At 43.5% G+C, this 27808-nt stretch overlaps 1 protein-coding gene across 4 annotated transcripts; it reads left to right on the top strand.

Moving 5' to 3' along the window:
• Nucleotides 1-27374, top strand: bptf (bromodomain PHD finger transcription factor). Of its 4 annotated transcripts, XM_073494104.1 has the most exons (32): nucleotides 1-773; nucleotides 2002-2824; nucleotides 4728-4948; nucleotides 6479-6658; nucleotides 6909-7091; nucleotides 8795-9007; nucleotides 9122-9207; nucleotides 9494-9846; nucleotides 10044-10175; nucleotides 10420-10549; nucleotides 11499-11634; nucleotides 11729-12019; nucleotides 12132-13689; nucleotides 14008-14132; nucleotides 14389-14517; nucleotides 14643-14793; nucleotides 14889-15012; nucleotides 15130-15379; nucleotides 15959-16126; nucleotides 16583-16719; nucleotides 16811-16916; nucleotides 17018-17262; nucleotides 17439-18387; nucleotides 19159-20627; nucleotides 20711-20793; nucleotides 20898-21123; nucleotides 21234-21727; nucleotides 21843-22019; nucleotides 22143-22335; nucleotides 24161-24245; nucleotides 24467-24653; nucleotides 25652-27374. In XM_073494104.1, the coding sequence occupies exons 1-32, from the start codon at nucleotides 260-262 to the stop codon at nucleotides 25665-25667; spliced, it is 10134 nt and encodes a 3377-aa protein (XP_073350205.1). In that variant the 5' UTR covers nucleotides 1-259; the 3' UTR covers nucleotides 25668-27374. The 4 variants fall into 4 exon arrangements, with proteins under 4 accessions (XP_073350205.1, XP_073350207.1, XP_073350206.1 ...); XM_073494106.1 differs by lacking the exon at nucleotides 6909-7091 and having other exon boundaries at nucleotides 2-773; XM_073494105.1 differs by lacking the exon at nucleotides 6909-7091 and having other exon boundaries at nucleotides 2-773; nucleotides 6479-6664.
• The last annotated feature ends 434 nt before the right edge of the window (nucleotides 27375-27808 follow it).

Genomic DNA, 27808 nt, shown 5'->3' with positions numbered 1-27808 from the left:
CTCCTCTGGTGAGCGCCTGCTGTTTGTTCAGCCAGAGAGGCAGAGAAGAAGAAAAATGGCGGCTCTAGGCGAACCTAAACGGGACGCCGGGCTAACGTTTTGAGCTTTCTCACCTGAAAAGACACCGGGGCTTCTCGGGGTTACTGCACCGTCTGAATCCTCTCCGGCCCAGCTTTGCAGGGGTGCCGTTTTCGCTCGCGCCCGTGTTGGCTAAATAAACGCAAAAATTGGGATACTAAAATAATAGCCTCCGCTTATCATGAGAGGGAAGAGGGGCAGGCCGCCCAAACCGCTACAAGCTGACGAGCCGTCCCCAGCTTCGACCAGGGGCTTGCGACCAAGGAGGAATCTGAAGCCCAGGCTGAGGGACAGCGGGGACGAGGACGTCGAGAGCCCCACAAGGGAGAGCCCCAAGTCGGCTAGAAAGAAGAAAAGAGGATCCGTCGCGTCAACACGGGGCAGGGGACGAGGTAGAGGTGGCGGCGGTGGCAGAGGAGGCAGAGGGGGTCGTGGAGGAAGGCGGACGCCTGCGTCCAAAACAGTGGTGTACGACGACCACGAGAGCGATGAGGACGACGATGCTGTCAGTCTGAGGTCGGAGGAGGACGAGTTTGTTGAGGAGGAACCTCAGTCCGAGGAGGATGAGGCCCTCAAAGAGGACTCTGACTGCCTTGAAGAAGATGTGCTGGACGAGGAGGAGGAGGCGGAGGATGATGCCAGCTACTGTACAGAGAGTAGCTTTCGGAGTCAGAGCACACACGCCAGCACTCCGGGTAAATAAACACCATGATCAGGCGGTGGTACCGTGTCTCATCATACACTGCAGGTGTTGGAAAATACACCCCGAAATGCAGCTGATGTTTCTGATGGTTTTTTTTTGATCAGTGCAGGAAGCAGTAAGGTTATTGTTCAAAATGGAGAATGCACAGTGTATGAACACAGGCCGCAGTCATTAATGCTACTGCAGGTGGATTGAATCGGTAGCTGTATCATTAGCTTACCTTGTTGCCATTACTGTCTGTCAGTACATCTTAAAGCACCCCTTCAACTTCTCCAAACACATTTGAAGAATGACCATGAACGCCTCTAACTCGAAATATTATTCAGTAGCATTTATGTGCAATAACTTAGCTGCTAGCGTGCTAACGTTAGCAATCAAAATTAGCTCGTGCTGTCAGCTGTCAACCTATAGTCCGTGTTAATTAAATAACGGTAACTTTACGTATTTATAGCCACCTCAACACAAACTGCTCTTTAGGTAAATAAGAAATGATATTATCTGATTGAAAGTGATCAAAAGAAAGCTTTGAGCTAGCTAACCAAGTTAGCTTGGCTAGCATGCCATTTTTTAGCACTTTATCAGCCTTCAACTTATTTAACCCTACAATTCATAACTCCAGGACGTTTCACAAAAGGACTGTAAATGTGTTTCACGGTGTCACACCAAGCAAAAGATGTTATACTGAGTGGCTTGACTAACTTTTAAGCTATTAGCCGACAGCTAATGTTTTCCTACATGCAGCAGGATGAGGCAGTCCCATTTAGCTAATCACACTGGCCATGTGTTGAGCCGGCTCAGCCAAAGTAGCACACTTTAAACTTTGCCACTAATTTTAAAACCAGACTTCACAATTCATTGTTTTCATATTTTGGTATGTAATATGTCGAATTGTGTCTCTTTGAATGGTCATGGCATGTTAACTGCACCTGTGGGTTTGAAAATAATGTGATTTACAACTGTATGAACATTTGGTTTACTATATATCCAGCTGAATGTTGGAGATGGTTATTGCTATATATATATATAGGCCCACAGAAGGGTTGGTTGATATAGATAAGATCAGATATCACAATATTTTGAGTCCGTACAGATAATGTTACAGTGTGACTCTGTCCTAACAACCATAAAAAATAATTTTAAAGCATTTTTTTAATTTGCTTCATCCTGTGGATCAAAGCGATGTAATTATGTCTTACTTATATCATTTGTGTATCCTACAGGGAAGAAAAAAGGACGGGCTCCACGACCTCGCACTCCCATTCTGGAGGAGAAGGAGATTCCTCCTCTTGTGCTTCCTGACACCTCTGAGGACCTCCTGGTGACTAACGAGGAGCTGCTTAATGCCACCTCCATCTACGAGGTGCTACGGAACTTCAGCACAGTGCTGCGCCTCTCCCCCTTCCGATTTGAGGACTTCTGTGCGGCACTGGTAGGCCAGGAACAGTGCACTTTAATAGCTGAGACCCATAATTCCCTCTTGAAGGCTATCTTGCGTGAGGAGGACTCCTCCAACACTACGTTTGGCCCTGCTGACCTCAAGGACAGCGTCAACTCCACTTTATACTTTATCGATGGCATGACATGGCCTGAGGTGTTGCGGGCGTACTGTGAGAGCGACCGGGAGTACCATCATGTCCTGCCTTATCAGGAGATGGATGAGTATCCCTATGGTCCGCTTGGAAGTAAGATCAAGGTGCTACAATTTCTGGTGGACCAGTTTCTCACCACCAACATGGCCCGTGAGGAGCTGATGTCTGACGGCAGTATGCAGTATGACGACCACTGCCGTGTGTGTCATCGTCTGGGTGACCTGCTGTGCTGTGAGACATGCTCAGCGGTCTACCACCTGGAGTGTGTGAAACCTCCGCTGGAGGAGGTTCCAGAGGACGAGTGGCAGTGTGAGATTTGTGTGGCGCACAAGGTGCCTGGTGTCACAGACTGTGTGACAGAGGTGCAGAAGAACAGGCCCTACATCCGCCAAGAGCCTATTGGATACGACCGCCACCAGAGGAAGTACTGGTTCCTAAACAGAAGGATTATTGTGTAAGTTAGGACCTTCCCTCACTAGAATTACTTTTCATTTTTCCTAAAACCAATTACCTTGAATATTCATTAAGTTAGCACCACAAATGAAAACAAGTAGAAAATACTTGATATTCATTTGGTTAAATGGTCAAATTATGCTGAGATGTGACTTCACCATTATAGCAGCTAAGAGGTGCAGTCACTCCAGGACAACTACATCTATATATCAACTCAATACAGATGTTTCAAGAAAATACATTCAAAACAAAAAGGGAGGAAAATACAGGGGGGGAAAAGTGTTCAGCTGGTAACTCAGTTAAACACAATGTCATGTTGCAACCATTTCACAAGTTGATTAAAGTAGGTGGTTCTGGGCAACAACTCAATGTTATCATATAGCAGCTTTTTGTGGAGTGGTATTGTAATAATCATTGTGTTATTTATAGGGATGCATGATCAGATTGGCACGTCATCAGTTCAGTATTGGAGGATAAACGCTTTGAAATAAAATATTGACATCGGCCCAAAATGAGAATGTCTGCCCGTAGGAAGCACAATTATGCACCAGCAAAGCGGACTGTTGACAGAGTAGTTTTTTCTGTTTTGCCTTGTGAATATGTACATTTTGAAAAACATTGTATGTCTGTGTCAGCCAGTGGGTAGGGCAGAGTAGGCATAGTAATATGTTAATTCCTTGACAGGAGATTTGTCGTATCCTGATACATACTGACATCATAACTCAGAATCCTATTATTTAAGTGATTTGCTCAGCTCTTCATGTAGTCTCTAACATTTACTTGTATGTAGATGTGTAAAGATCTGAGATCCTGAGCGGAGGCATTAATGTGAAACATGCCAACATGATGAAGATGAAGCAGTGACAAAGAAGCAACTATGAATAGTAGTAACCCGTGACTCATGTAAATATCCTATAACAACCTTTTAAAAGACCTTAATCTCAAAAGGTTTTGTTGTTGTGAAACCAAATGCATATTTACCCTAGATAGTAACGACATAGGTCTCAAGTTTGGACAAAAAAACTGCCTGGAAACAAAACTGCAGCCTGTAGAATACAGTCTCCTAAAAGGTAGTCTCACATTACCAGACCTGTCTCTACGCTGTGCATGTGTGCTGTTCCAAACTAAAATGTAAACCAGCTGGAGAGTGAAACTGAAAGTTACTGGGAAAATCACTTGGCACATAGAATGCAACATGCTTCCATGAATTACATTACAACATTTTCTTGACTTGAGATTATAGAACAGACATGAAAGCCCCTTCTCTTTACCGGCAGTGATGCTTTTCCTGCCTCCCCATCCTCACCTCAAAGCAATGTTCTGTTGAAGCTTTGTAAAAAAAAAAAAAAAAGAGGCTGAATTCATCTTACTGTCAGACTGTATCTGTGTCTTTTAATGTTTTTGATTTGAGTGAAAAAAAGGTACCCGGTGCTTAAGCTGAACTGTTGTGCACCAACAGAATATTAATGAGTAGATGAGCAGTCTGCCAGAGTCACAGTTTAACCTGCCCTTGACACTCAGTATTATCTCAAACCTCATTATCTTTCCTCTCAAATGACTGGGCTAATTCTCTATGAATCAGCTTTTTATTGCATTTGAATTGTAGAATGTAAATGGATTTTTTTCAGCTAGCCTGTACAGGGTTCTCTCTATGTTTAACGTTTATGTAATCCAACCCAAAGATCCCCAGAGAATAGAGGATAATGTTTCTATAACAGCAGTGGAAATTCATGAAAATCCAGGAGGTGTTTACCCAACACCAGTGATGTAATTTTACTTGGTATTGTAAATGAGTTACACGGAACTTCGTGTCAAAATGACTTTGTTTCATACAGTAAATATGTTTGTATTGTCCCAGTTAAATGAGGTCAATTTAAGAACCTTTTCTGTTCTCACCTGCCCAGCGAGGAGGACGGTGAGCATGAGAAGAAAAAGATCTGGTACTATAGCACCAAGACGCAGCTGGAGGAGCTCATGATGTGCCTGGATAAGGAGTACTGGGAGATGGACCTCCATGCCACCCTGGAGGAGATGAAGGAGGAGGTGCAGGCTCACATGGACATCACAGAGGACCTGACCAACAAAGCCAGAGGAAACAATAAAGCCTACCTCACTGCTGTCAACGGTACGGATCTGAAGTTATCTTTTTTCATTAATACAGAGCTACATTTGAACCTTACAATTATCTTTTAATCTTGTTCATAAACAAATGTATCTAAATGCATCCAGCAGGCTTAAATTCGACAGTCTATCTAAGCTTCAGATAACTCAGTTCCTCCCCTCAGGCAGCTGTGCTGTGAAGACAGTTGACTCAGAAATGTGAGGTGCTGCCTTTTCTTCCTGCTTCACGCTCTCTCAGACAACAAGCAACTGTTCTCCCCTCTCACCTCCCTCCAAGGAGACGGGGTGGTTAGGCGACTTTTGATTACTGTGCCAGCGGTTTCCGTCTCTGTTTGACAGGTTGACATATGTAACTGTTTTCCTGTGTTTGTCACTAAACTGCCTGATTTTTAGTTCACAAAGACAGTGGGGTACTATGTTTTATTGGGGATGTGCCTCTGGCATTCTGTCAACAACTAGACATTTGAATAGGAATTCTGCAGCCCACAATGGAAGAAATGATGTTTTTGTTTTACCAGCGTAAGTGATTTATGGGTGTTGCTGGTATAATTCATCCGTTAAAGGCCCACTGCTGCTGCAGCACAGTGCCTGTGTTCCTTTAAACTGTTTGTGTCCCAGTGAAAACTGTAGTTATGAAACACGCTTCTCTGGAGATTATGGCCATCTGAGAAATGAAAATGTGCTCAATCTTGGATATGCGTGGACCGGAGTAGTTTTTTTGCTGAGTATTGATTAGATGTATGCTAGCTTTGAAGTTTGCACTAATATATCATCATCTTTGTTTATTTATATATAACTGGTCAGATTAACCGTCAGAGGTAGCATTTTATCGTAGGAATAATGTTCTGCTCCAGTTGCATGGTGAGGATGCTTTTTGTAGAGCTGAAACAATTTTTATTAGCAATTAGAATTGTTAATCACACAACAAAATACCAAACAAGCTTCTCAAATGTGAGGATTTGCTGCTTTTTTGTATCATAACTGATAGTAAACTTAACATCTATGGGGTTTGGACTGATGGTCGGAGAAGACAAGGAATTTAGAGACATCACAATGAGCTATGGGAAATTATAATGGACATTTTTCACAATTTTTTTGACATTTTGTAAACAAAAGGATTAACGATAATCAAGAAAATAAGAGGCGGATTGAAGAACAATGACAACAATTATTAGTTGCAGCAGCATTTTTTTAATCGGAGGAACTGATCTTCATGTGGAAACATAAGAAATGAGGAATGTTATTGAACTTAACAATATTTGAATGTTTTCACCCTTATAAGTCATTAGTATGATCTCACATGGACTGTAGTTTTGCAATACTTTAACAAACCAACAAACTCATGTTGTTCTCTCCCTTGTGGACAAAGAAAGTGCTAATTCACTATGTTGCAATCTCATCCTGCAAAAGCAGCTGCTCATGACAGAGCATTTACATGTAAATGCTACCATCTAATGCCAAGTCCTTGTGTTGCATGGATTTGTAGTTGCTACCTTTTCATTTTTAAAAAATGAAGGTTTCTTTTGGTTTGTAGATGTGATCACAGAGCGTCTGAAGATCAGGCGGGAGTCAAAGGAAACAAAGAAGCAAACAGGGGAGGCCAGGCAGGAAGCAGAAACGGGCTCAGTGAAGATGGCGGAGGAAGAGATCACCTCGCCGCTCGATAACGGAGAGCGCAAAGACTCTGAGCCCAAGGAGGTTACCAGTTCACAGGGTAAAAGTGAGCTTTATATCCAGTATTCTCACCTCTCATTCTCTCTTACGTGCATCTCTAAACAGTAGACCTAATAGTCCTGGTAACAGCAGGTGTAGCTTTCTCACATATGCAAAGTGCTGTCCTTATGTTGTGGAACTGTGTCAGTGATGTCTCTGCAGCACTATCAAGACGCTACTTGAGTTGCTGATAAACAGTATTATGACTCGGCTGGTGCTGTTCCACCCTGTGTATGTATGTCATATCACAGCAGCCGTGGTTCCCCCCGCCACAGAGGAGAGCTCCTCGTCCGATCCTAACCCCGTCTCAGCCCCCCAGGACACAGTCGCACCTAAAACGGAGTCCCTTGAACCTAGCAAGGAAACGCAGCCTGCTCACTCTCAGAGCTCGGAGAGCGGGGAGTCCCCTCCGCTGGCAAAGCTGGATAGGACAGGTACTTGGAGAACAAGATCCATGTTCACTCCGGTGTCCAGTTATTGGACAGTCATTTAGCTCATCCTTCCATTTCAAACACAGCTGCTGGGCTGCACATCCATCTTCATGTGTCTGCTTGTCTCTGCTGGTTGCAGCTAACCATACCCTGCCCTTTTCACCCTTTCCATTTGCCTCTTTGTGTGCAAGGATGGCTACACTGATTTGTTTTGTGTTTCTGTACATTTGTAAAGATCTTAAACCAGTTTAAGGTAATTTTTAAGTGCAGACATTATTTGCTGAGTATATGCTGCCCCTAGTATAATATTGAGGTGATTGTAGGTTTTCCATCGCTTTTATTATTTTCTTATCTCTGCCATGTCTGCAAGGCTTTAAATATCTTTCCAAAATTCTCCTGACAGACCATTGCGGCCATTCCCCTGATGTTTTAGCTTCATATGTTGCAATCCTAGTCACAAATACTGTATTACTGGTTTAGTTTGCTTTTGTTTTGACAGTTTCTGCTTATTGTGTCAGCTGGCTGCTGGTTAATGGAACGCTTGTTGTGCTTTTCCCTTCTGCTTAACATGGCTTCTTCAAACAGTGCACTGTGTGTCTCTGACCATGTTATATTTAAAATTCCCCAGTGCACAATTGTGTTTCCTCAGCTGAATTTCAGCCCTCATGAATGGCACACACTTTTAATGTGGGCTTTGTGTGTCTGTGTGCTTCTACCTGGACATAAATAACAGATAGGACATTACGTCCAGCTTTCTTTGAGTGGCTCAGACAAAACATTACAGCTCTCACCACTCATGCAACATTGGAATGACCGCAATTAGCCTGATCCTTTTTGAATCCCTTTTGACAGCATCTCTTTATTATCTTCGGTAAACGTCTAATTGGATAGTGGGAAGATATTTTTCTCCTCATTTAATTGTTCCTGAGAGATCTGAAACTGTTGCAGGCCATTTTCTGTCATTTGTCTCGTCTTCACCTCCTCTAAGCATGAAAACTAAAGCTGTTGCAATCAGCGCCTGCTGTGGCAGATAAGTGTTCCATTTATTTGTGCTGCATTCATTTCTCGTCTTGTGTTATATGTTGTCTGCTGCTCTAATGGTCTTGAAAAGCACACTTTTGGCACTGTGCTAGACAGCGTCCCTGGCAGCAGCTAGCACGCCACGTCTGTCACAAGCAGCTCCTTATTCTCATTCCAATTTACGGGCATTTGGGTGGGCTCCTGTTGCTCAGACAAAAGGCTCTCTGCCTGGAAGGCACACCTGCTACCTCGTCAACAAAGAGCCACATATATATGCAGGACCCTCTCCTCGAACAACTCAAAGGCATGGCTGGTGTCTTTATTTGGCTTTGCCGCAAGTGAACAGCTTGTTCTGGATTTGTGTAAACTCTCTTTTCCAAGATGGGTTTGTGTTTCTAGGCCTGGCTGGACTAATGAAGCACCTAAAGTTATTACTTTTTCAGCATTTTTTTGGTCATATGCAAATTTCTAGTCTTAAGATCGTTGCTCTGGTCGAGCTATATTGAGTTTCCTAATTGTAGAGGTTGAATTTTTATCAATATCATTGTAATTGTGTGTGTTTACACAGCTGCTGTCTTTGCCTAAAGCATGCTTGTAATTAATGTCATTCAGTCTCACTCCTTGCATCCCTATTAAGCTTTACACCTGTGCCCAGTCTTTTCTTAATTTTTTAATACTTTTTACAGAAGAGGATGCAAAAGCAGAGTCTAGCAGGGAAGACAAGCACCCTGACGAGTCACAGGCCCTCACCCAAAACAGTCCACAGCAGCCATCTTCTCAGCCAGAGGCGAGTAGTGGCAGCAGCCAGGTCTCTGGATGTGGGAGCCTCAGGAAACCAGAGCAGCCTGACCTGGTTGATCGCTCCTCTCAGTCCTCTTTCACCAGCCAGGATGGGACAGGTAAACATGAAAATGAAAGTAGATTCCATCACAGATTTTGTAATGAGTTCAGTTGTTTAAAATTCTGTGTCTCAGTTTGAATGCAACCTGAGTTTGTTGCTTTCTGAATGACAGACGAGTACAACGAAAGAGTCAAGGGCGAGAGGGGGAGAACAGCAGGACAGGATTCAAATAACCAAACGCCCAGAGGCAGCAAAGAGGTGAGGCGTGTGTGTTTTTGGAACAAAAATGTTGTTTAATTCTGCAGTTATTTTTGATTCTTTCTGACAGAAATGTGTTTAATAATAAGAGAGGGGACTACTTATAGTGAAAAACACTTGAATACTGACTAAATTGAGTCTATAGCACCTCTCTGTATATATATTTAAATTATTGCATCTGCATCCTTTTAAAAAGAAGCAAGAAGAAGTTTTATCATGTCTAATAATAATAATAATAATAATAATAATTATGATGTTGAATGTAATGTTCCATCTCATGTTTCAGTCTTCTCCTGTACGGTCTGACGGTGACGCTACACGTCTCAGCTTTTTAAAACGGGACCTAATAGTGAATTTGAACAACTTGTTCAAACTGGGCCAGGAGGGTAAATACAGAGTCTACCACAACCAGTACAGCACCAACGTCCTGGCCCTAAACAAGCACCAGCACCGCGAGGACCACGACAAGAGACGTCACCTCTCCCACAAGTTCAGCCTGACCACGGCAGCGGAGTTCAAGTGGAACGGCTCCATCTACGGTTCGCGGAGCCTAACTGTCTCCACCCTGCGTCTCACCATCATCCAATTGGAGACCAACGTCCCTGGACCATTCATGCATCCTAACTGGGCATCGCACAGGTATGACTCAGAACTCACAGGTTGATTTGAAGTAGAAGGCAAATAATTTCCAAAAATGTCCAACAATTCCTTTTAAGGGTACAAAAAAAAATCATTTTAGGTCTTGAAAAATGTGCTTGTTTTTTTTTTTAGCATGGGCTGTTTTAGCATTGTGCTGTTTTATCTGTTGTTAACAGCGTTTGTCTCTGTTTTTCTAGGACCAACTGGAACAAAGCAGTGCAGATGTGCAGCAAGGCCAGGGAGTTTGCTTTGGCCTTGGCCATACTAGAGTGTGCCATCAAACCAGTGGTCATGCTGCCTGTATGGAAAGATTCTCTTGGACACACAAGGTAAAGGACAAACTAGATGCATGAACAGTATGGCAGTCAAACAAGTGTTGGTTACTCACACTAACAGCACACTAACATGTAGTGTGCATTCCCAAGGAGTAAAGCTACTACAGCAGTGATTTCTTCAGCCTGCTTGGTGTGAACTTCTTCACCAAACACGCAGCAGACTCAATTATAACTTTTCTATTTCAATACCGCCCTCGCACCTTACATCTTGGTTATACACTGTGCATTCCTCCTTCAGGCTACATCGCATGACCTCCATGGAGCGGGAGGAGAAGGAGAAGGTGAAAAAGAGAGAGAAAAAACTGGAGGATGAGGAGACACTGCAGCAGGCCACTTGGGTGAAGTACACCATCCCCATCAAGCACCAGGTAAAATAGCAACGTCTTTTGTCTGTCATTCATGGAGGAGGTTTTACTTCACACATACTGATCTTAAGCAGATTTAAAGTCCACGCAGCCCTTTATTAGCACAAGCTAATGTTCCTAATGAGTTAATTTGAATTGATTTGAACCTTTTAACACAAAATTGTAACACTATTAAGAGTATAAAATTGATGTAGTTACAACATTTTATAAATTAAACTGTCAGTGTTTACGTTGTTTAGATAAGGTTGGCATTTGTACTGAATCTTTTTCTGTTTATTCATTACTCTGAGCTCACTATTTTGATTAGCTGTAGCTAACTATTTTAACTGTTTGTTCAGTGCTTTTAGCTAACAAATATAAATATTTATCTATTCCTTTTAGCTAACATGTTCAACCGTTGATTCAATACGTTCAGCAAATTACTTCAACTGTTTATTAGCTTTAGCTTGCAAATTTTGCCCTTTTATTACTTTTAGCTAACTATTTAACAACTTTCGACTTATTACTTTTATCTAACTAGTTAAACTGTATTAATTAGTATTAGTGAACTATTTTAACAGTTTATTTATAACTAGCTATACATTTAAACTGTTTATTCATTTGTTTTAGCTCACAGTTTCAGACGTTCATTTAGTCTTTACTTCTAGTGAATTGTGTAGCCCCCTGTTTGAGAACCGATTCTCAGACATTGTCAACTGTGACCTGTGGAGTTCAAATCATAAACTAATCATACTTCAGTACAAGCACCCCTGGTAGGGAGTCACTGACCTAGTGCATTTAAAGATCAAAGCAGTGGTATATTGATATAGTGTTCATATTGCCGTACAGCCTACACATTGTGTGAGATTTTGTTTTTTGTTTGTCAGTTTTACAAATGTTCTCTGAAGTCATTGCGGTTCTTCATCTGAAAACTTCATTATTTTATGGCTTACTTGCGTGTTTTTCTATCAAGGTGTGGAAGCAGAAGGGCGAGGAGTACAGAGTGACAGGGTATGGCGGTTGGAGCTGGGTCAGTAAGACTCGAGTGCCACGGTTTGTTCCAAAGCTACCAGGGAACACAAACGTAAACTACCGCAAAGAACTGGAGGGTAAGGGCTAAACTGGCATAATTTTCCTCGATGTATTCTTCTGCTGCTGGCATGTTTGGCTCGTGTTCTCATTTTCTTCCCACTGTCTTTATAGCAGCTAAAATGAGCAAGGAAAATGCAGCAGCTTGCACAAATAAGGAGAAAAAGTTGATGGAAACTGAGAAGCAGTCTACACAAAACACTGCGGATGACGACAATAAACAAGCATCTGTAGCTGTGTCAGCACAGAGCACTTCATCAGAGGAGGACCGCGAACCTCAGACCCCCAAAGAGGAAGAAAACCCCACAGAGGAGGAGAGGGGAACAAATGAAGAGGAGAAAAGAGAAGATGAAAAAATGGAGGTTGACCCCAGCTCTGAAACTGCTGCTTCAAGTGGTAAGAAAGGTAAATCTTTGAAATTAAATGATCTCTCCTTTATTTTTGATTTTTCTTGATGAAGGTTGTGGATGGTTATAAATCTTCACCATCCACTGAGCTCTGTTACTCTCTGTTCTAGATAAGGCTGAAGACAAAGGCCCTTCCTCGCCTTCTGTGCAGCCTGTGACCGAAGAACCAATCCAGAAAGATGAACAACCCAAGACGGAGGAGAACGCAGCACCAAAGCCCTATTACGATGTTGTGAACGTCAGCGAGGGCTTCCAGCTGCGGACAGCCTATAAGAAGAAGGTCAGACCCTCCAAACTGGATGGGCTTTTGGAGCGCCGCGTAAAACAGTTCACCTTGGAGGAGAAGCAGAGGCTAGAGCGGATGAGACAGGCGGCCCTGCTGTCCAAAATGGCTGCTGCGAAACCTGCTTCCACTGTCAAGACTGAAGGATCCACACTGGGCAAACCGCAGTCTGCTCTGACGCCGTGTGTAAAAGAAGAGAAGGAGGACAGTGTTCAAGTTAAAGACCATGTGGTTAAGAAGCTTAACTTTGAGCAGGAGAAGATGGAGGTAAAGGCAGACAACTTGGACGTAAAGTCAGACTTCACAGCACCCAACCACAGCAAACAGATGGAGGTAAATGCTGTGCAGGGGAACGGTGCAGAGGCCTTAGCTCACAAAGAAGTGAATGGAGGACCTTTAGCAAACACTGAGCTCAACAGTAAAAACAACTGTATATCAGATGCAATAGAAAGCAAAGAAAAAACACAGAAGTCAGAGGTGGCTGTAGTGGGAGAGGGTGCTAAGAAACGTGGGTATGATGAAATGGAACAAGGCAGCGGACAGAGCGACACAGACAGCACGGAGGTTGACCGAAGCAAGACCAGTCCGGTGCAGATGAACGGGAAAGTAGGAGTTCCCATCGCCACAGACTCAAACGTCAACTCAGACGCAGCCAGTGGAGTCCCAGGTGATGTTAAAGAGCCTCAGAAAGAGCCTGTCAAGTCTCTGATGAATGGAAACCTCTCACAAAACGATGTGTCTGACATGTGTCATCCACCTCCCCTGAAAGTGCCGAAACTAGAGAACCACGTGGCAGAGAAAGGAGACACTCTGAATATGAATGAGAAAGAAGGAACAGTACCCGTGAAACCTCCATCCTCAAGCCTTTCTTGCCTGAATAGTAATAGTGCCGACAATAACAGTAGTGAAGGTTTGAAGACTGCCGCAGAGACACAAAACGCTCCTCAGTCTGATGTGACATCTGAAGCAGCAGGTAGCACAATCTCCTCTGTAACCACCACCACCACCACCACCACCCAGCCCACCTCCAAGGCAGTCGTCCCACAGAAGACCAAAGTTCCAGTCACCGACACCAAGATGGGAACTTCTGGTTCGACAACGACCAGCTCCATGATTAGTAAAGAGTACTCCACCAGAGACCGAGTCAGCCTCCTCAGGTTCTCCAAATCTAAGAAGGCACGCTCGGGAACAGCCCTGCCGTCCTACCGCAAGTTTGTCACCAAAAGCAGCAAGAAGAGCATCTTCATCCTGCCAAACGATGACCTGAAGAGGCTGGCGAGGAGGGCGAGCATCAGGGAGGTGCCCATCTTCAACTACAACGCCAAGCCTGCCCCAGATATTTGGCCTTATCCATCACCTAGGCCCACTTTTGGGATAACATGGAGGTTGGTAACACATTTAGATCTTGTTACTGATTGTTTGGGAGACTTAAAAGATACATTTAGAACGGGCACTCTAGGTTTACAATGGCAGATTGAAAATCTTATTTTACTTTTACTTATACTTACAGTATTTTGATTTATAGTCCAACTGTAGCTCAGACACAAATGAATGTCGGCATCAGAAATTAAGACATTTCTTTAAATCCATGAGCACAACATCATGTCACCAGGATGCAAAAATACAAATACAGTAAATTAAAATGTGTTTCTAAAAATCCTTAGTGCTTGGAGCTCATGTTTTTATGACTGTGTCCAATTCAGGTACCGTCTCCAGACTGTGAGGTCTCTGGCAGGGGTCAGTCTGATGCTGAGGCTGCTGTGGGCCTGCCTGAGGTGGGACGACATGGCTGTTAAACCCTCTGCTTCTGTAGGGACGACTCGCAAAGGTGAGAAAATGCTGCACACTTCATCTTCACCTGCACTGATGTTTCACTTCCTTTGGGCCTGTGTTCTCTGTGTCTGTGAGGAAGCCGTCTGACTTTAGTTTCTGTTTTAGTTCAAATGTTTTCGTCTGTTTTCTCTTCTTGCGTTTCTCCCAACAAAACATTGGTGTCTCCACCCTCAAATGCACAGATGAGTCAGAGTTGCATGAAGAGTTTGCGCTTTAAATAATTGTGCTAATACATTTCATTTTCATTATAGAAACCACAGAGACAGACATCATTACAACAGAAATTATAAAACGGAGAGACGTGGGACCTTACGGCATCCGCTCTGAGTACTGCATCAGGAAGATCATCTGTCCCCTCGGGAACAGAGACACTCCAAAAGGTAAAGGCTAAACGTTTGCTCGCAGACAATGCTAGATTTTACAGTTGACCATGACATGCATTTGAGACATTTGGTAATGCTTTGTAAGGATAATGAATAAATTGTTTCATGTCTCCTGTGAGTAGAAACCCCCACACCACAGAGGAAAGGACTGCGATCAAGCGCCTTGAGGCCCAAGAAGCAGGAGCCAGCCAAGTTGACGGGGCCCATTGCTGTGGAGACATGGGTGGCTGAAGAAGACCTGGAGCTCTGGGAGATCAGGGCCTTTGCAGAAAGGTGAGAAACACACAGGGAGCCTCTTCTGGCAATAATTCATTGTTTTACTAGAGCATTGATTGACCAGATTGTCACTTTTCCCTTTGATGTTACAGAATAGAGAGGGAGAAGGCACAGGGTCTTGACCCCTCAAAGACTGGCAGCACTCTCAAGACAGCAGAGGATGTCAAAGCCCATTTGGAGAATCAGCTGAAACAGGCCAGACTTGCTGCTCAGCAGGTAGGAACACTGCACACACAAATTCAAGCCAGTGTTTAGGTTTCAGTTGGGCAGCACTCTACTGGGAGGTCAACCAACTCTCTATAGACCTAATATGTTGTAACATTTTTGTTTTAGAAACGTCTGGAGCAGCAGAGGCCAGGTACACCTGCCACCACTCCCTCATCAGCAACCACCACCTCAGCCAGCACCCCCAGCACTCCCGGCACCCTGGCGTCCACGGGTCAGAGAACAGGTCAGGTCACACCTGGAACCAAGATGGTCCTAGCCTCCAAACTGGGCTCTCCAGTCTCCTTCCAGCAAGACAAAAACTTCCATCAGTCCTTTGCCTCCTGGGTCAAACAGGGTCAAACCAACAACGGCTCAGGTAAGGCGGCTGAAGTCTATTTGAAGATTGAAAGAGTATTTGCATAATCACCAGCCCATCTGAACATACATACCTACATTTAATGTCTGGATTTTTTTCTTTTACCTGTCATCCATCATATTGTTAGAGCAAGACAAACAAAGCTTTTTGTCACAAGAGACTTTTGTTTTGGTTTTTCCCTTTTCATTTTTTTCATTTTTTGTTTTTTATTGTTGTCATTTGACCGCCATCAGTTAGTAAGAAGTCGATCACTGGCATGACTATCTTTTTTGTGTCAAGTTCCTACATTGGTAAATGTGATTGGCTTGCCAAAATGACTTTTTGGCTTGTGGTGTCCACTTACAATTGTGTTGAAATTCAATTTTCACTTTTTTTGAGTCATTTCTATCCCAAAAGGCTACATGACAGCCTGTTAATCATCAGATTATAAACACACGGCAAAGTAATGATCCCAAATTTTCTAAATATCAGCCTGTTGGTTGACTCAAACCTTCCAGTGGACACCGCAGCCGTAGACTGGCTGCCGTGGTGGCCATTATGGCTATGCGTGACCGCAGGGTGGCATGGTGTGTCTTGCAGCCTCCACCGGCTCGGTGGCCACCGTGGCTAGCGGCATCGCCACCTCCGAGCAAACCTTCCAGATCGCTGGCAGCCCAGTGACTGTGGCTGGCCAAGTCCTCGCCGCCAAACTCCCGCTGCCCGCAAACAGCAAGATTGTCACGCTCAACATGCCCACCACGCAAGGAGGTAGGGAGCACAAGTGTGATCCATTTCCGCTGGTTTTGGTTTACACTTGCCAAAATGGATTGAAGAGTGTCATGTGGGATGAAAAATCTGCCTGTGATCAGTATTGGTGATGAGCATGGATGTCATCATCAGTGCTTTTCTTGTTTTCTTTTTACGTTGGATGAGAGAGCTTCTATAGCCAAAAGTTTGGCGGCAGATTGTGTTTTTTGTTTAGTTTTTAGTTGTTGTTTTTTTTGTCTGAACTTCATCCGAGTTGTGTATAAACTACTTTTATCAATTAAACTGGATCTTTTAAAAATATTTTTAATTATTTTTTGAAACCAACAAGACATCTAATGTTTTTCTCTGCACACACACAGTGCATGCTTCCCTGCATCGTTACATTCTTGACACGTATTACTGCATGTACCCGGTGCATGTTTGCTTCTTTCCTTACGTAATATGGATTATCAACAGGTGTAGTCCAGCAAAAAGTCGTTGGCATATTCCCCTCTGGGCCCCCTGCGAACCTTAGGACATACAGCACGCTACATCCTACAACTGGCAACATCAACCTCAGAGCCACCACCTCTGCCTCAACTACCCAGCAACAGGTCTGTTGTCTTTCGCTTTGTCCACATTAGGAAAAAATTTAAAATGTTAAGCATGGTGACTGATGGTCTTACCTTATGCTTGGTGTAACAGGCCATCACAGCAGGAGGCCAAACACAGCCTGGCGCGATCAAGAGCCAGTCACCTTCCCCATCTACCTCCATGGGCACAGCAGTGACAAGAGGTCCTGCTCAACAAGGTGCTCTGTCTATCCGATTATTTTCAGTTTGCTAATGATTGTCTTCCGCCTTTGTGGCTCATGTCTTATTTATTAACAAATACAACCTTTATCCCTTCTAGGCCAACCTCAGCAGGCTTTGATCCCGACAGGCCGTGGCCAGCCTGGAGCCACAGCTGTGCCTGGCTCTACACCTGTGCAGGCGACTGCAGCTCAGAGAGCGATTGGCACTGCTGCACCGTCACCTCACGCAGCTGCCACAGCACCTGGACAGCCACCCATAGTTTCTTCCCAGGCCAACAGACCACAGCAGGGTCAAGTTAAACTCACTATGGCACAGCTAATGCAGCTAACACAGGGTGCTCAGGTGAGAGCATTTTTTTTTATTTTTACCTCCTCTTGGGGTCTTTCATAAAATCGATCATTTTTATTTGCAAAGTGTTGTAAAGTACCTCTTTGTTTTGAATGATGCTATGTAAAGAAAGGTTAGTTTTGTATCAACGACAGCTGAAGACTAGATTTGTTTTGTCCTGAACTCTGCAGGGTGGAAACCCAGGTCTGACGGTGGTGATCCAGGGTCAGGGCCAGACCCAGGGACAGTTGCAAATCATCCCACAGGGTGTGACAGTCATCCCTGGTCCTGGTCAGCAGCTAATGCAGGCAGCAATGCCCAATGGCCAAGTCCAGCGCTTCCTCTTCACTCCCATGCCCCCGTCCTCATCAGCTTCAACTTCATCTCCCACTACTGCTTCCCCTACAAAGCCTGCTGTAGCTCAGACCTCTCAGATCCAAGGTCCAGCCCAAGTTCAGACGACTCCAGCTCTAGCCCAAACCCAAATGACTGCCCCTATTCCAGCCCCAACACAAATGCCACGTTTAGCCCCCACCCCAGCCTCAGTCCCTCTACAAACCCAAGTTTCAGTTGCTACACCATTATCAGCCCCTGCACAATCTCAAATATCCACTTCTGTGCCTGCCCAGGTTTTATCCTCCACACCAGCCTCTGTCCACGCACAACCCCAAGTGGCAAGACCTGTGCTTGCCCCAGCACAAAATGCAGTCTCCACCCTTACCCCAGGCTCATTCCCTACACAAACCCAAACTGCAGTGTCACTGCCTGTCCCAGGACAAGTCGCGCCTCAATCCCAGCTCCAGACACATGCCTTCAGCCCTGTCCCAGCCTTAACCTCAGCTCCTCTCCAGATGCATGTTACTGCTCCTGCCCCTGCTTTAGCCCCCATCTCAGGCCACTCTAACTTGGCCCAGATGCCCGTTTCTGCCTCTCTTCCCTCACCTGTCCAAGTTCCAACCCCTGCTCTTGCTCCCGTCTCTGCTCCCGTCATAGCTGTTGTGTCTACCCAAATCGCTGTCCCATCCCCAGGCAAAGCTCTGACCCAAATCCAACCCACAGCTCCTGTTCCCTTTCACGCTGCTGTGGCCAACGCTGTTGTCACGCCAGTCACGGCCACCTTTACAACACCGTCAGTGCCAGGTAAAAAAACCACTCATGTCAAGCTTATGTTGGTGCAGACTTTCAACTTTTTATCTTTAAAGATCTTTTACATGCACAAGAACCTAAATAACACACTGAATAAAAATGAAAAAGATGAATAAGCATAATAGGTCTCCCTTTAGCAATTTTACAAAAGCCGGTGTGCGTCATGGTGCAAGCACCTCTGACCTGATCTCGTCACTGTCATGTCAATAATGACGGCAGAGCTCAGATTTAGCTACTAAGTCTGCAAACTTCAAATGTGTTTTTAAGATAGCAGCGCCAGGTCACGACTCGCAGGCGCAGCTGATGGAGGATGCCAGAGTTTTCTTATAATCCAAAAAATTCCAATAATGTCAGAGTGTTCAAAAGTAAAAATGTATTTTTAAAAAAAAGGTAGAAGTTCAAGTTCCAGGATTGTTTCATTAAACTTCATAATTATTCTATAATATAACTTAAACAGCTTCAAGAAATATCCAAACATGAGGTCATTGTCTATATAGGCCTACTCTGATTTGTGATTTATTTTCATGATAAAAACATTTCAAAAACATCCCACTATACCAATATATATTTTTATATTTTCATGAGCATTGGTTGGATAAAATGGGGGGGTAATGTTTTCAGTGATTAGCAGTGATGAGGTATACTGTTTGTGCTGATTTGATCACATTCATCAACTTGCTTGGGTGGCACCTCTTGTTGTAAAATTGACTGTATACAATGGTGGACTTCTTTTTAATACATGGCTTCTTCTCCCTCCTGTTGTAGCTCTGACGGAGCAGAGGGCAGCTCAGCCTCAGGTCTGGAATCCTGCTTCATCTCAAGCTCAGACTCCAGTTCAGCCCGCTCAGCTGGCTGCAGCTCCCGTTCAGTCGTCTGCCCTGGCTACTGCACCGCCCTCTGCCCCTGCGTCAGTCTCCACACATTCACCCATTACCCCTCTGCCTCAAGCATCTCTTCCTCCTCAAGCTCAAGTACAAGTCCAGCACCCCACAGTTGTATCAATGCAGCAAGTGTCTCAAATTCCAGTCTCAGCAGTGCAGGTTCATATGAAGGGATCTCCAGTCTCTTCTGTTGTTACTGCTGTGAGAACGACACAGCCTCAGCTGCAGCCCCAAACCCAGCGTCCAGCCCAGATCTGTGCTCAGATTCAGGTCCAACCCTATGGCCAAGTCCAGCAGATGCCACCCATTCAGGGCCAAGCACAAGGCCAAAACCACCCCCAGGTCCGAGTTCAGTTCCAGCCACAAACTCAGCAACCACCCCAAGCCCAATTACAGCCCCTCACTCAAACTCAACCTCAGGTGCAGTTTCAGTCCCAAAACCAAACCTTACCCCAGGTCCAGGCCACAGCTCAAGCCCAGCTCCAGTCAAGGGTCCAACCTCAGTATCATCCCCAGGTACAAGCTCCATTTCAAACACAAGCTCAGACCCAGCCCCAGGCTCAGCAACAGCCTCAAGTCCAACCTCAACCCCAGGTTCAGTCTCAGGCCAAAGCTCAACTCCAGCCCCAGATCCAAACCCAACTCCATCCCCAGGTTCAGGTCCACTTCCAGCAACAGAGCCAGGTTCAGCCTCAACCTCAGGCCACACAGCAACCCCAGGTCCAAACTCAGCCCCAGTTTCAAGTGCAGTCACCTCCGCAGGTCCAACAACAGCTTCAGGTCCAAGCCCAACCCCAAGTCCAAGCGAAGCTCCAAGTGCAGTTCCAGCCTCAGAACCAAACTCAAGTTCAAGCGCAGCCTCAGCTTCAGGTCCAGTCTCCGATCAGGCATCAGCTCATCACAGTCCCAGGCCTCCAGCAGCCGGTCCAGCTCCTCTCAGCTCTGCCACCTCATGTCGCTGCCCAGATTCAAGCTCAGATCCAGGCACAGGCGCAGCAGCAGGGGGGCGCAGTTCCTCAGCAGATCAAACTACAGCTGCCTATCCAGATCCAGCAGACTGGGGGACAAATCCAGGCCCACCAGATCCAGAACATGGTGACCATACAGGCGCCAGCGAGCGTGCAGGAGCAGCTCCAGAGGATGCAGCAGCAGCAGCAGCAGCAACAGCAACAACAGCAGCAGCAGCAACAGCAGCAGCAGCAACAGCAACAGCAACAGCAGCAGCAGCAGCAGCAGCAGCAGCAGCAGCAACAGCAACCAAAACCAAAGAAGAAGAAACACCATGAGGCTAAAAGGGAACAGAAAGAGCAGAACCTGCAGGCTGTTAGCCCCGGGGATGGCATCCAAAAACAGGTGTGACTCAAAAATTTACACTGATTCATTTCTTTTTGAAAATACATACCGTAAATATTAATGTTGCGTTTCTTTGTTGTCAGGTTGTGGTGAAGCAGAATGCTACAGCAGAACAGCTGAAACAGAGGAAGAGCCTGGCTGCAGCTGAGCGAGAGGAGAACCAGAGGTCTGGGACTTAATAATCAGAATTGTGGAGCGTTATGATATTTTCCTCAGGTCTTGTTGTCCATCTTTCCTAATATAAATGTCTGTTGTCCTTTTGTTTTTTAGAATGATCGTGTGCAACCAGGTGATGAAGTTCATCCTCGACAAGATCGAGAAGGACGAGAAGCAGGCAGCTAAGAAGAGAAAGAAGGAGGAGGTGGTGGAGCAGAAACGCTCCAAACAGAACGCCACCAAGCTGACTGCACTGCTGTACAAGCACAAAGAACAGCTGAAGGCTGAGATCCTGAAGAAGAGGGCTCTGCTGGACAAGGAGCTGCAGCTGCAAGTACAGGTTAGCACACAGCCTGCCATCACCATGATAGCTATAATAGTCAAGATATCAGGAACCATTATTTATCCTGCATTAAATGAATTATATTCCATGTCTTTTGTCTTTTTTAGGAGGAGCTGAGGCGGGACATAGCCAGGCTACAGAAAGAAAAGGAGAAAGCGAGAGCTGCCATCGCCCAGGCTGCTGCAGCAACAGTCAAGGCTGCCGCTTCCCACTCCTCCCATCCTTCTCAATCTACACATTCCTCTCACAGTCCACACACAGGACCCTCGCCTTCATCATCCCATAAACGTAAGAGGGAAGAGGACAGAGACAGAAACAGGGATCGGGACAGGCATCACGACAAGGACAAGAAACGGGACAGGGATAAGGACAAAGACAGATATAGAGACCGAGATAGAGACAGAGACGGGGATCGAGAGAGGGAGAGAGACCGAGAGCGGGACAGACATCGGGACAGGGAAAAGGACAGAGACAGAGACAAGGACAGAGATTCCAGCTCATCGAAACACAAGAAGAAGAAGAAACTCTCCTCTACCTCAAAGGATCACAAGAAGGACAGCAAATTGTACTGTATCTGCAAAACGCCCTACGACGAGTCGAAGTAAGCTCAAATACTGTGATTACATGTCAACATGCCACTGTACAACACGTGTGCTGCACACTGAATTTAATCATTGTTATGACAAGACAAAATTAAGATGATGTATTTCTCTCAGGTTTTACATCGGGTGCGACCTGTGCTCCAACTGGTTCCACGGCGCGTGTGTTGGTATCACAGAGAAAGAGGCCAAGAAGTTGGAGGACTTTGTATGTAATGACTGCAAACGTGGTCAGGAGGGAGGAAGCAATGAGGAGTTATACTGCATCTGCAGGACACCTTATGACGAATCACAGTATGGCCCTTTATAAATTACATAACTAAGTGTAAACATTAGACATATTCAGTCCTCATTTTTTTTTATGTATGAAACCTTCACTGTTGTGTTCACCACGATGTATCTAATTTTCACCCGCAGGTTTTACATTGGCTGTGACCGCTGTCAGAACTGGTACCACGGGCGCTGTGTGGGCATCCTGCAGAGTGAGGCCAATCACATTGATGTATATGTCTGCCCGCAGTGTCAGTCAACAGAAGATGCCATGACAGTCCTCACGCCGCTCACTGACAAAGACTATGAGGGTTTGAAAAGAATATTACGCTCGTTACAGGTATTTAACCTATCTATGTCAGACATATCTCTACTTGTATCATAATGTAAACAACATTAAATTTTGAGTTGGATGAAAGTGAAATAAAAAGTGCTTCAGAAGAAGGTTGAAAAACAACCAGTTAATATATGAAATAGCCTGAGTCACCTGATATAGACAGTTGGTATAAGAATCCGTGTATCATTCGTTCATTCGTTTTTCAAAATAAAACCAAAAATAAGAAAACGAAAAAACAATTCCTTTTCTCAGTATTCGTTTCCTAAACTAAAATGAAAAAACGGATAACGACTCGTTTTTTTCAGTTTTCGATTTTATGCTCAAATGAATAATGGAAAAAACGGATAACGAGCGTTTCCCGTTTCATGTTTTATCCCATTTTGATCTGAAAAAAGTTCAATGAGCCGGAAGCGGAAGTGACCGTCTCTGTCTCTGTACTGCGAGGGCGCGCAAAACAAAAATAATGGCAGGACTTGAGGATCATGCAGATATAATTGGACAGCTTTTTGAGGATGGTAAAACGCATGCCGAGATTTCTACCACGCTCTGGTAACGTCAGAGAATTGACTGGCTCTGCTAACGTTAGCTTTGCTCCAGGCCACTTCCGGGTGACGGTAATTTCCGGTGTAGGTACCAAATGCTTGCAACATGAAACGGGAAACGCTCGTTATCCGTTTTTTCCATTATTCATTTGAGCATAAAATCCAAAACTGAAAAAAACGAGTCGTTATCCGTTTTTTCATTTTAGTTTAGGAAACGAATACTGAGAAAAGGAATTGTTTTTTCGTTTTCTTATTTTTGGTTTTATTTTGAAAAACGAATGAACGAATGATACACGGATTTATAAGCCTACATGAAACAACAATAACAACCTCCAAGTTAGTAACCTACACGCTAAAAAAATGGTAAATTACCCTAATCTGGTCACTTGCAGTACGATCCTGAACAAGCTAGCAGCTTTAACCTCTTCTTTTGCAGGGATTTAGCCCTTTTAATGGCAGGACTCTCCTCCCTATATGCAAAACAACTATATATAAAACACTATTATTCAGGGGTGCCCTCAGAGCAGCTGTGTTTAGGACTGCCCAAGACAATTTCAAACAAACCAGGGCGTTTTTTCCACTATACCAGAATGAGAATTGGTGCGCTACGGCTCTTTGTTTTTTTTTAATAAAACCACATTAACTTTTAATTTGTTTATCACCGTTCCAAACTGCCCACATTATCCTGTTGTAGTAAGCACTCCTCAGACAATATTCTTTATTCCTGCCATATAAAACGTCATTATGAAGCTAATCTCGTAAAACCATTGTAGTGGAAAATTAGTGGATATGGATGAATTGAAAAAGATATTCAAGATGCAATATTCATTTTAACAGCCCGACCTGACCCCATATCAATATGAGTAACACTGTTAATCTTTTCAGGTCTATCTTTTTGCTTTTAAAGGGCCGGCAGCGTCATTCTTAAATATCAGTGATGTTAGTGTTGAAGGGAACCATTTCCCTCTTAATGCAGTTTACTTTATAACCACAGAACAACAATCATCATCATAAAGATTCATTTTGAAGTCTTATTCACAATTGGCTCGAAATGTGAATGGCAAATTAGAAAGGTTCAGATAATAAACCAGCGTTTGAACTGTGACTTCTGGTCTGTGATTTAGAGCCATGTTTAGATTAAACATAAACCCTTCTCAAAAACGTATTCAGCATCCAGTGAAATAGCTTTCGATTTCGGCAAATAATTTATAGTCTTTCCTGGTTTTGCTATTATTAGTGCCCATTTGAAAAAGGGATTCTGAAATCTTTTCTTGTTATTTCAACAGTCTCACAAAATGGCATGGCCTTTCCTTGAACCAGTGGATCCCCACGACGCACCTGATTATTATCGTGTAATCAAGGAGCCAATGGGTAAGAACGAATGATGGTTAATTGTGAATGACAATAATTCCCTTCAACCCTGGAAAAATGTCCACTGTGTCTTCCTCTCACTGTGGAAGGTATTACTTTAATGTCCCTAAACTGATGAAATAATCCAGACAAAAAGATTAAAAGTGCGTCACATACTGTTGATTTCATGATATCTGTTAATGTGGGAAATGTTAATACACATATTTTTCTGCCCCTTGTAGACTTCTCCACAATGGAAACCCGTTTGCAGAAGCGACATTACCACAAGCTCACAGAGTTTGTGGCCGACGTGACCAAAATCTTCGACAACTGCCGCTATTACAACCCCAACGACACACCCTTCTTTCAGTGTGCAGAGGTGCTTGAAGCCTTCTTTGTACAGAAGCTTAAAGGTTTCAAAGGGAGCAGGTAAGGTTGGGCGCTCCTAGCACTGCAGACTCTCAAGGTTCCACAAGTCTCTTTTTCCTTTTCCATACCTGTGGTTGTGTGCTTCGAAGCTTTGACTCTTTTGCATCTGAGTGTTTCATTGGTTCTTTTCCTCATTTTTGCATTAATGCCTGTTTCACTTTTTACTTTTGTTTATACCACTAGCATGTGTAGTAAGTGTTATTTTGCAGTAGAATGTGCTTAACTTGTAGACTAGAGTTGGCTTTAACTGTTGAATGTGTCGAAGGGTTGCTTGGCCGTACTAAAACCAACAGAGCTGACAAACTTTAAGACAATATAGTAGGGCCGTAAAGTCTGAACAAGTAGTCAACTTACTTCTATTTTGCATTTGTTTCAAATGTAATACTTTTTTGTTCATTACAAATGATAATATCAGCTTAACGATTTGAGTGAAAAGTTAAATCTCTGAAAATGTAATTTCGGAATATCTTAGTATTTGTTATGTCCCCCTTTTGCTTAAATGACAGCATGCACTTGGGCTGGTATGGACTCCCTTTACCTCAAACACACCTCAAAGCTTTGCAAGAACTACTTGAAGACCAGAGAAGTCACCTGACCTCAACCCCATTGAACTATTATTGGGGCAGTCATCGTGCTGGAAGTCATCAGGTTTTGCACAAACTTGTGTCCATGCCAGCTCAAGTGCATGCTGTCAATACAGCAAAAGGGGTGGGGGGGCATACCAAACAGTAAGATATTCTGAAATTCATAGACATTTTTTTCAAAGATTCAACTTTTCACTCATATTGTCTTATGCTTATATTATCTTTTGTAATAAAGGCAAAATAGAAGTAATTTAACGAGTGGTCTCAGCCTTTTTGGCCTTATTGTATGTCTGATGGTCTTACCAGAACTGTGTGCCGTGTTACATCTGTACGGTGTCTCATCTTGCATTTGTGTCTGTTCACCTTTGCTGCATGCCTTTGATTTATGCCATCCCATTCTCTTCTTTCTTACAGATTGTCAGATTCTTAAGTGGGCCAGTCTGGATGGACTGGATGCTGGGGTCTCTAATAATAATGACCTGGAAACTTTGTGTTTCCAGAAAAAATAACCATGACTAAAGAAAAAAAGAACACACACAAACACCAAATGTGCTTTCACGTAAATGCCACCAATTCAACATTTTCAATAACCATTATAATATTCAGCTTAATCACGAAACGGCAGCCATGTTGACATGTGTTCATCGTGTAATTGAGGGACATGCTTTTTTCTCATCACTTCTCTGAATCTGGCCTTTTCTCATTATGAATCACAGAAGCTAGGATGTTTTTAAATGCATTTTAGTTCCTTCCCTTTGATTTACTTTCTGTTATACATCTGAGTTGGATTTAATAATGTGTTGACCTTACCAGATGTAAAAAAAAAAAAAATGTAAAGCTGCATATTTTATTATAGAGAAATATTTATGAAAAGTTTTGTACGTTACGTCCCTTTGAGTTTGATTTAACTGGTTGTTAAAGGTGGTCGTCTTGAATGTACATACTTTTAATCATGTACAGTGGTTGTAAGATATATCTGACTCTGTATTTGAATGTTTTAAATAATTCTGAAACAAATCATTTTAGATGGTATTATTTTATGAAACTATAATGTACTACAAAAAGTGAGGAGTTTGACCTCTTCCTGCTCCTCACTTCACAAAGTAACCTCAGTTTGTAGTTGTGAAAGATTGCTTCAGTAACAAAGGCATTCCCGGTCAATTACAGCAACATGGCTGCAGGATCCTCTGTCGACCCCTTTGCATCCTCTGTGTCTGTGTCTGTTGAGATGTCACAACAAGAAACAAAATGTGAAGGGCTCTCAACTTTCCCCTCTCTCCACATCCTGTAGGTCTCATAACAACAAGCTACAGTGTTCTTCAGCCTCTTAGAAAGCATCGCACATTGCTCAGACAAAATGCACTTGCCAAGAATATGGCTTTTCTGAACTGTAACTCTGTGACAGACTCCTCTGCCTCGTCATATGTTTGGGATCTGCTCCTCTGACTGTCTATGCGACCAGCATTGCTGCTTTCACAGGACTGTTCAGGCAGAGCTGCCTTCTGCCCATTTGAGCTCTAAGGGACCTTTAATGGACCTGGTCTTCATCAGTGGGACTGTGCTGAGGAGCGTGAACAACTGAGGCATTTCAGAAGAAAGTTTACCTCTGAGAAAAGACTCTTAAGGAGCGCTCACATTTCCATGTTCTTTATTTTTTTTTTATCTCAGTCTTTTTATTTTTTTCTTGTTAAAAACCCCTCAGGCCATCCTTGAGGTCATCATGTCCAACGAGAAATAGGAAACTGAATACTGACATACAATGGCTGAGTTTCACTGAGCGTAACGCATCAAGAGTTTTGTGTCTAAATACAGATGTCGCGATGGAACAACTTTTTTTCTCCCATTTCCACTCATTGTTTAGTCTGAAGTGGCATGAAAGAGAGTTGTACTAAATATCTGGACATCAGTAGTCTGCTTGGTTAAACTTCTATAACCTACTGAAAGTACGGTAATAAGCTATTGTAAATGAATTGCTCTGCAGTAGTGACTGACTGAGAAGGATGAAACCGTGTATTTGAAGGTTCCTGCCCTGTTTGTAAAAATTTGTCAGATTTTGACTGGATTTCTTTTTCTTTTTTTGTATTACATCTGAAGAAATATTGATGTATATGGAACTTAATAAAATGGAAAAGAATGATTCTTCTCTCTGATTTGTCTTTTGGCAGACAGTGTTGCATGCGAGTGTTGTTTACGTCTTTATCAAACTTTAAAAACATTTTAGTACAAGCCGGGTAGTATAAAACAAATGAAATTAGTTAAAATTAGAGATAAAGAACATTTAATGTTTGTCAGTGTTTTCCAATTCAGTGGCAGTTTTTTTTAAATTTAATTTAAAGGGTCCTTAGGAATGCATGAAAGAAAAGCTTTAATTCAAAGTGAAAAAAATTACCTTATCGATAAAGGAGTTTTACACAAATGCAAATAAAACTGTATACAGAAAGATACTTTTAGACTTAGACGACTTTATTAATCCTTTTGGGAGGTTCCCTCAGGGAAATTGAAGCTCCATGTCACACACAGCACTGTTACACACATATACAGTAAAATAAGTATACATATAAATAAATAAAA

The sequence above is a fragment of the Pagrus major genome, chromosome 23 (genome assembly GCF_040436345.1).
Source record: "Pagrus major chromosome 23, Pma_NU_1.0".
In the NCBI taxonomy this organism is placed as follows: domain Eukaryota; kingdom Metazoa; phylum Chordata; class Actinopteri; order Spariformes; family Sparidae; genus Pagrus; species Pagrus major.
This window is presented reverse-complemented; position numbering and strand designations above follow the sequence as displayed.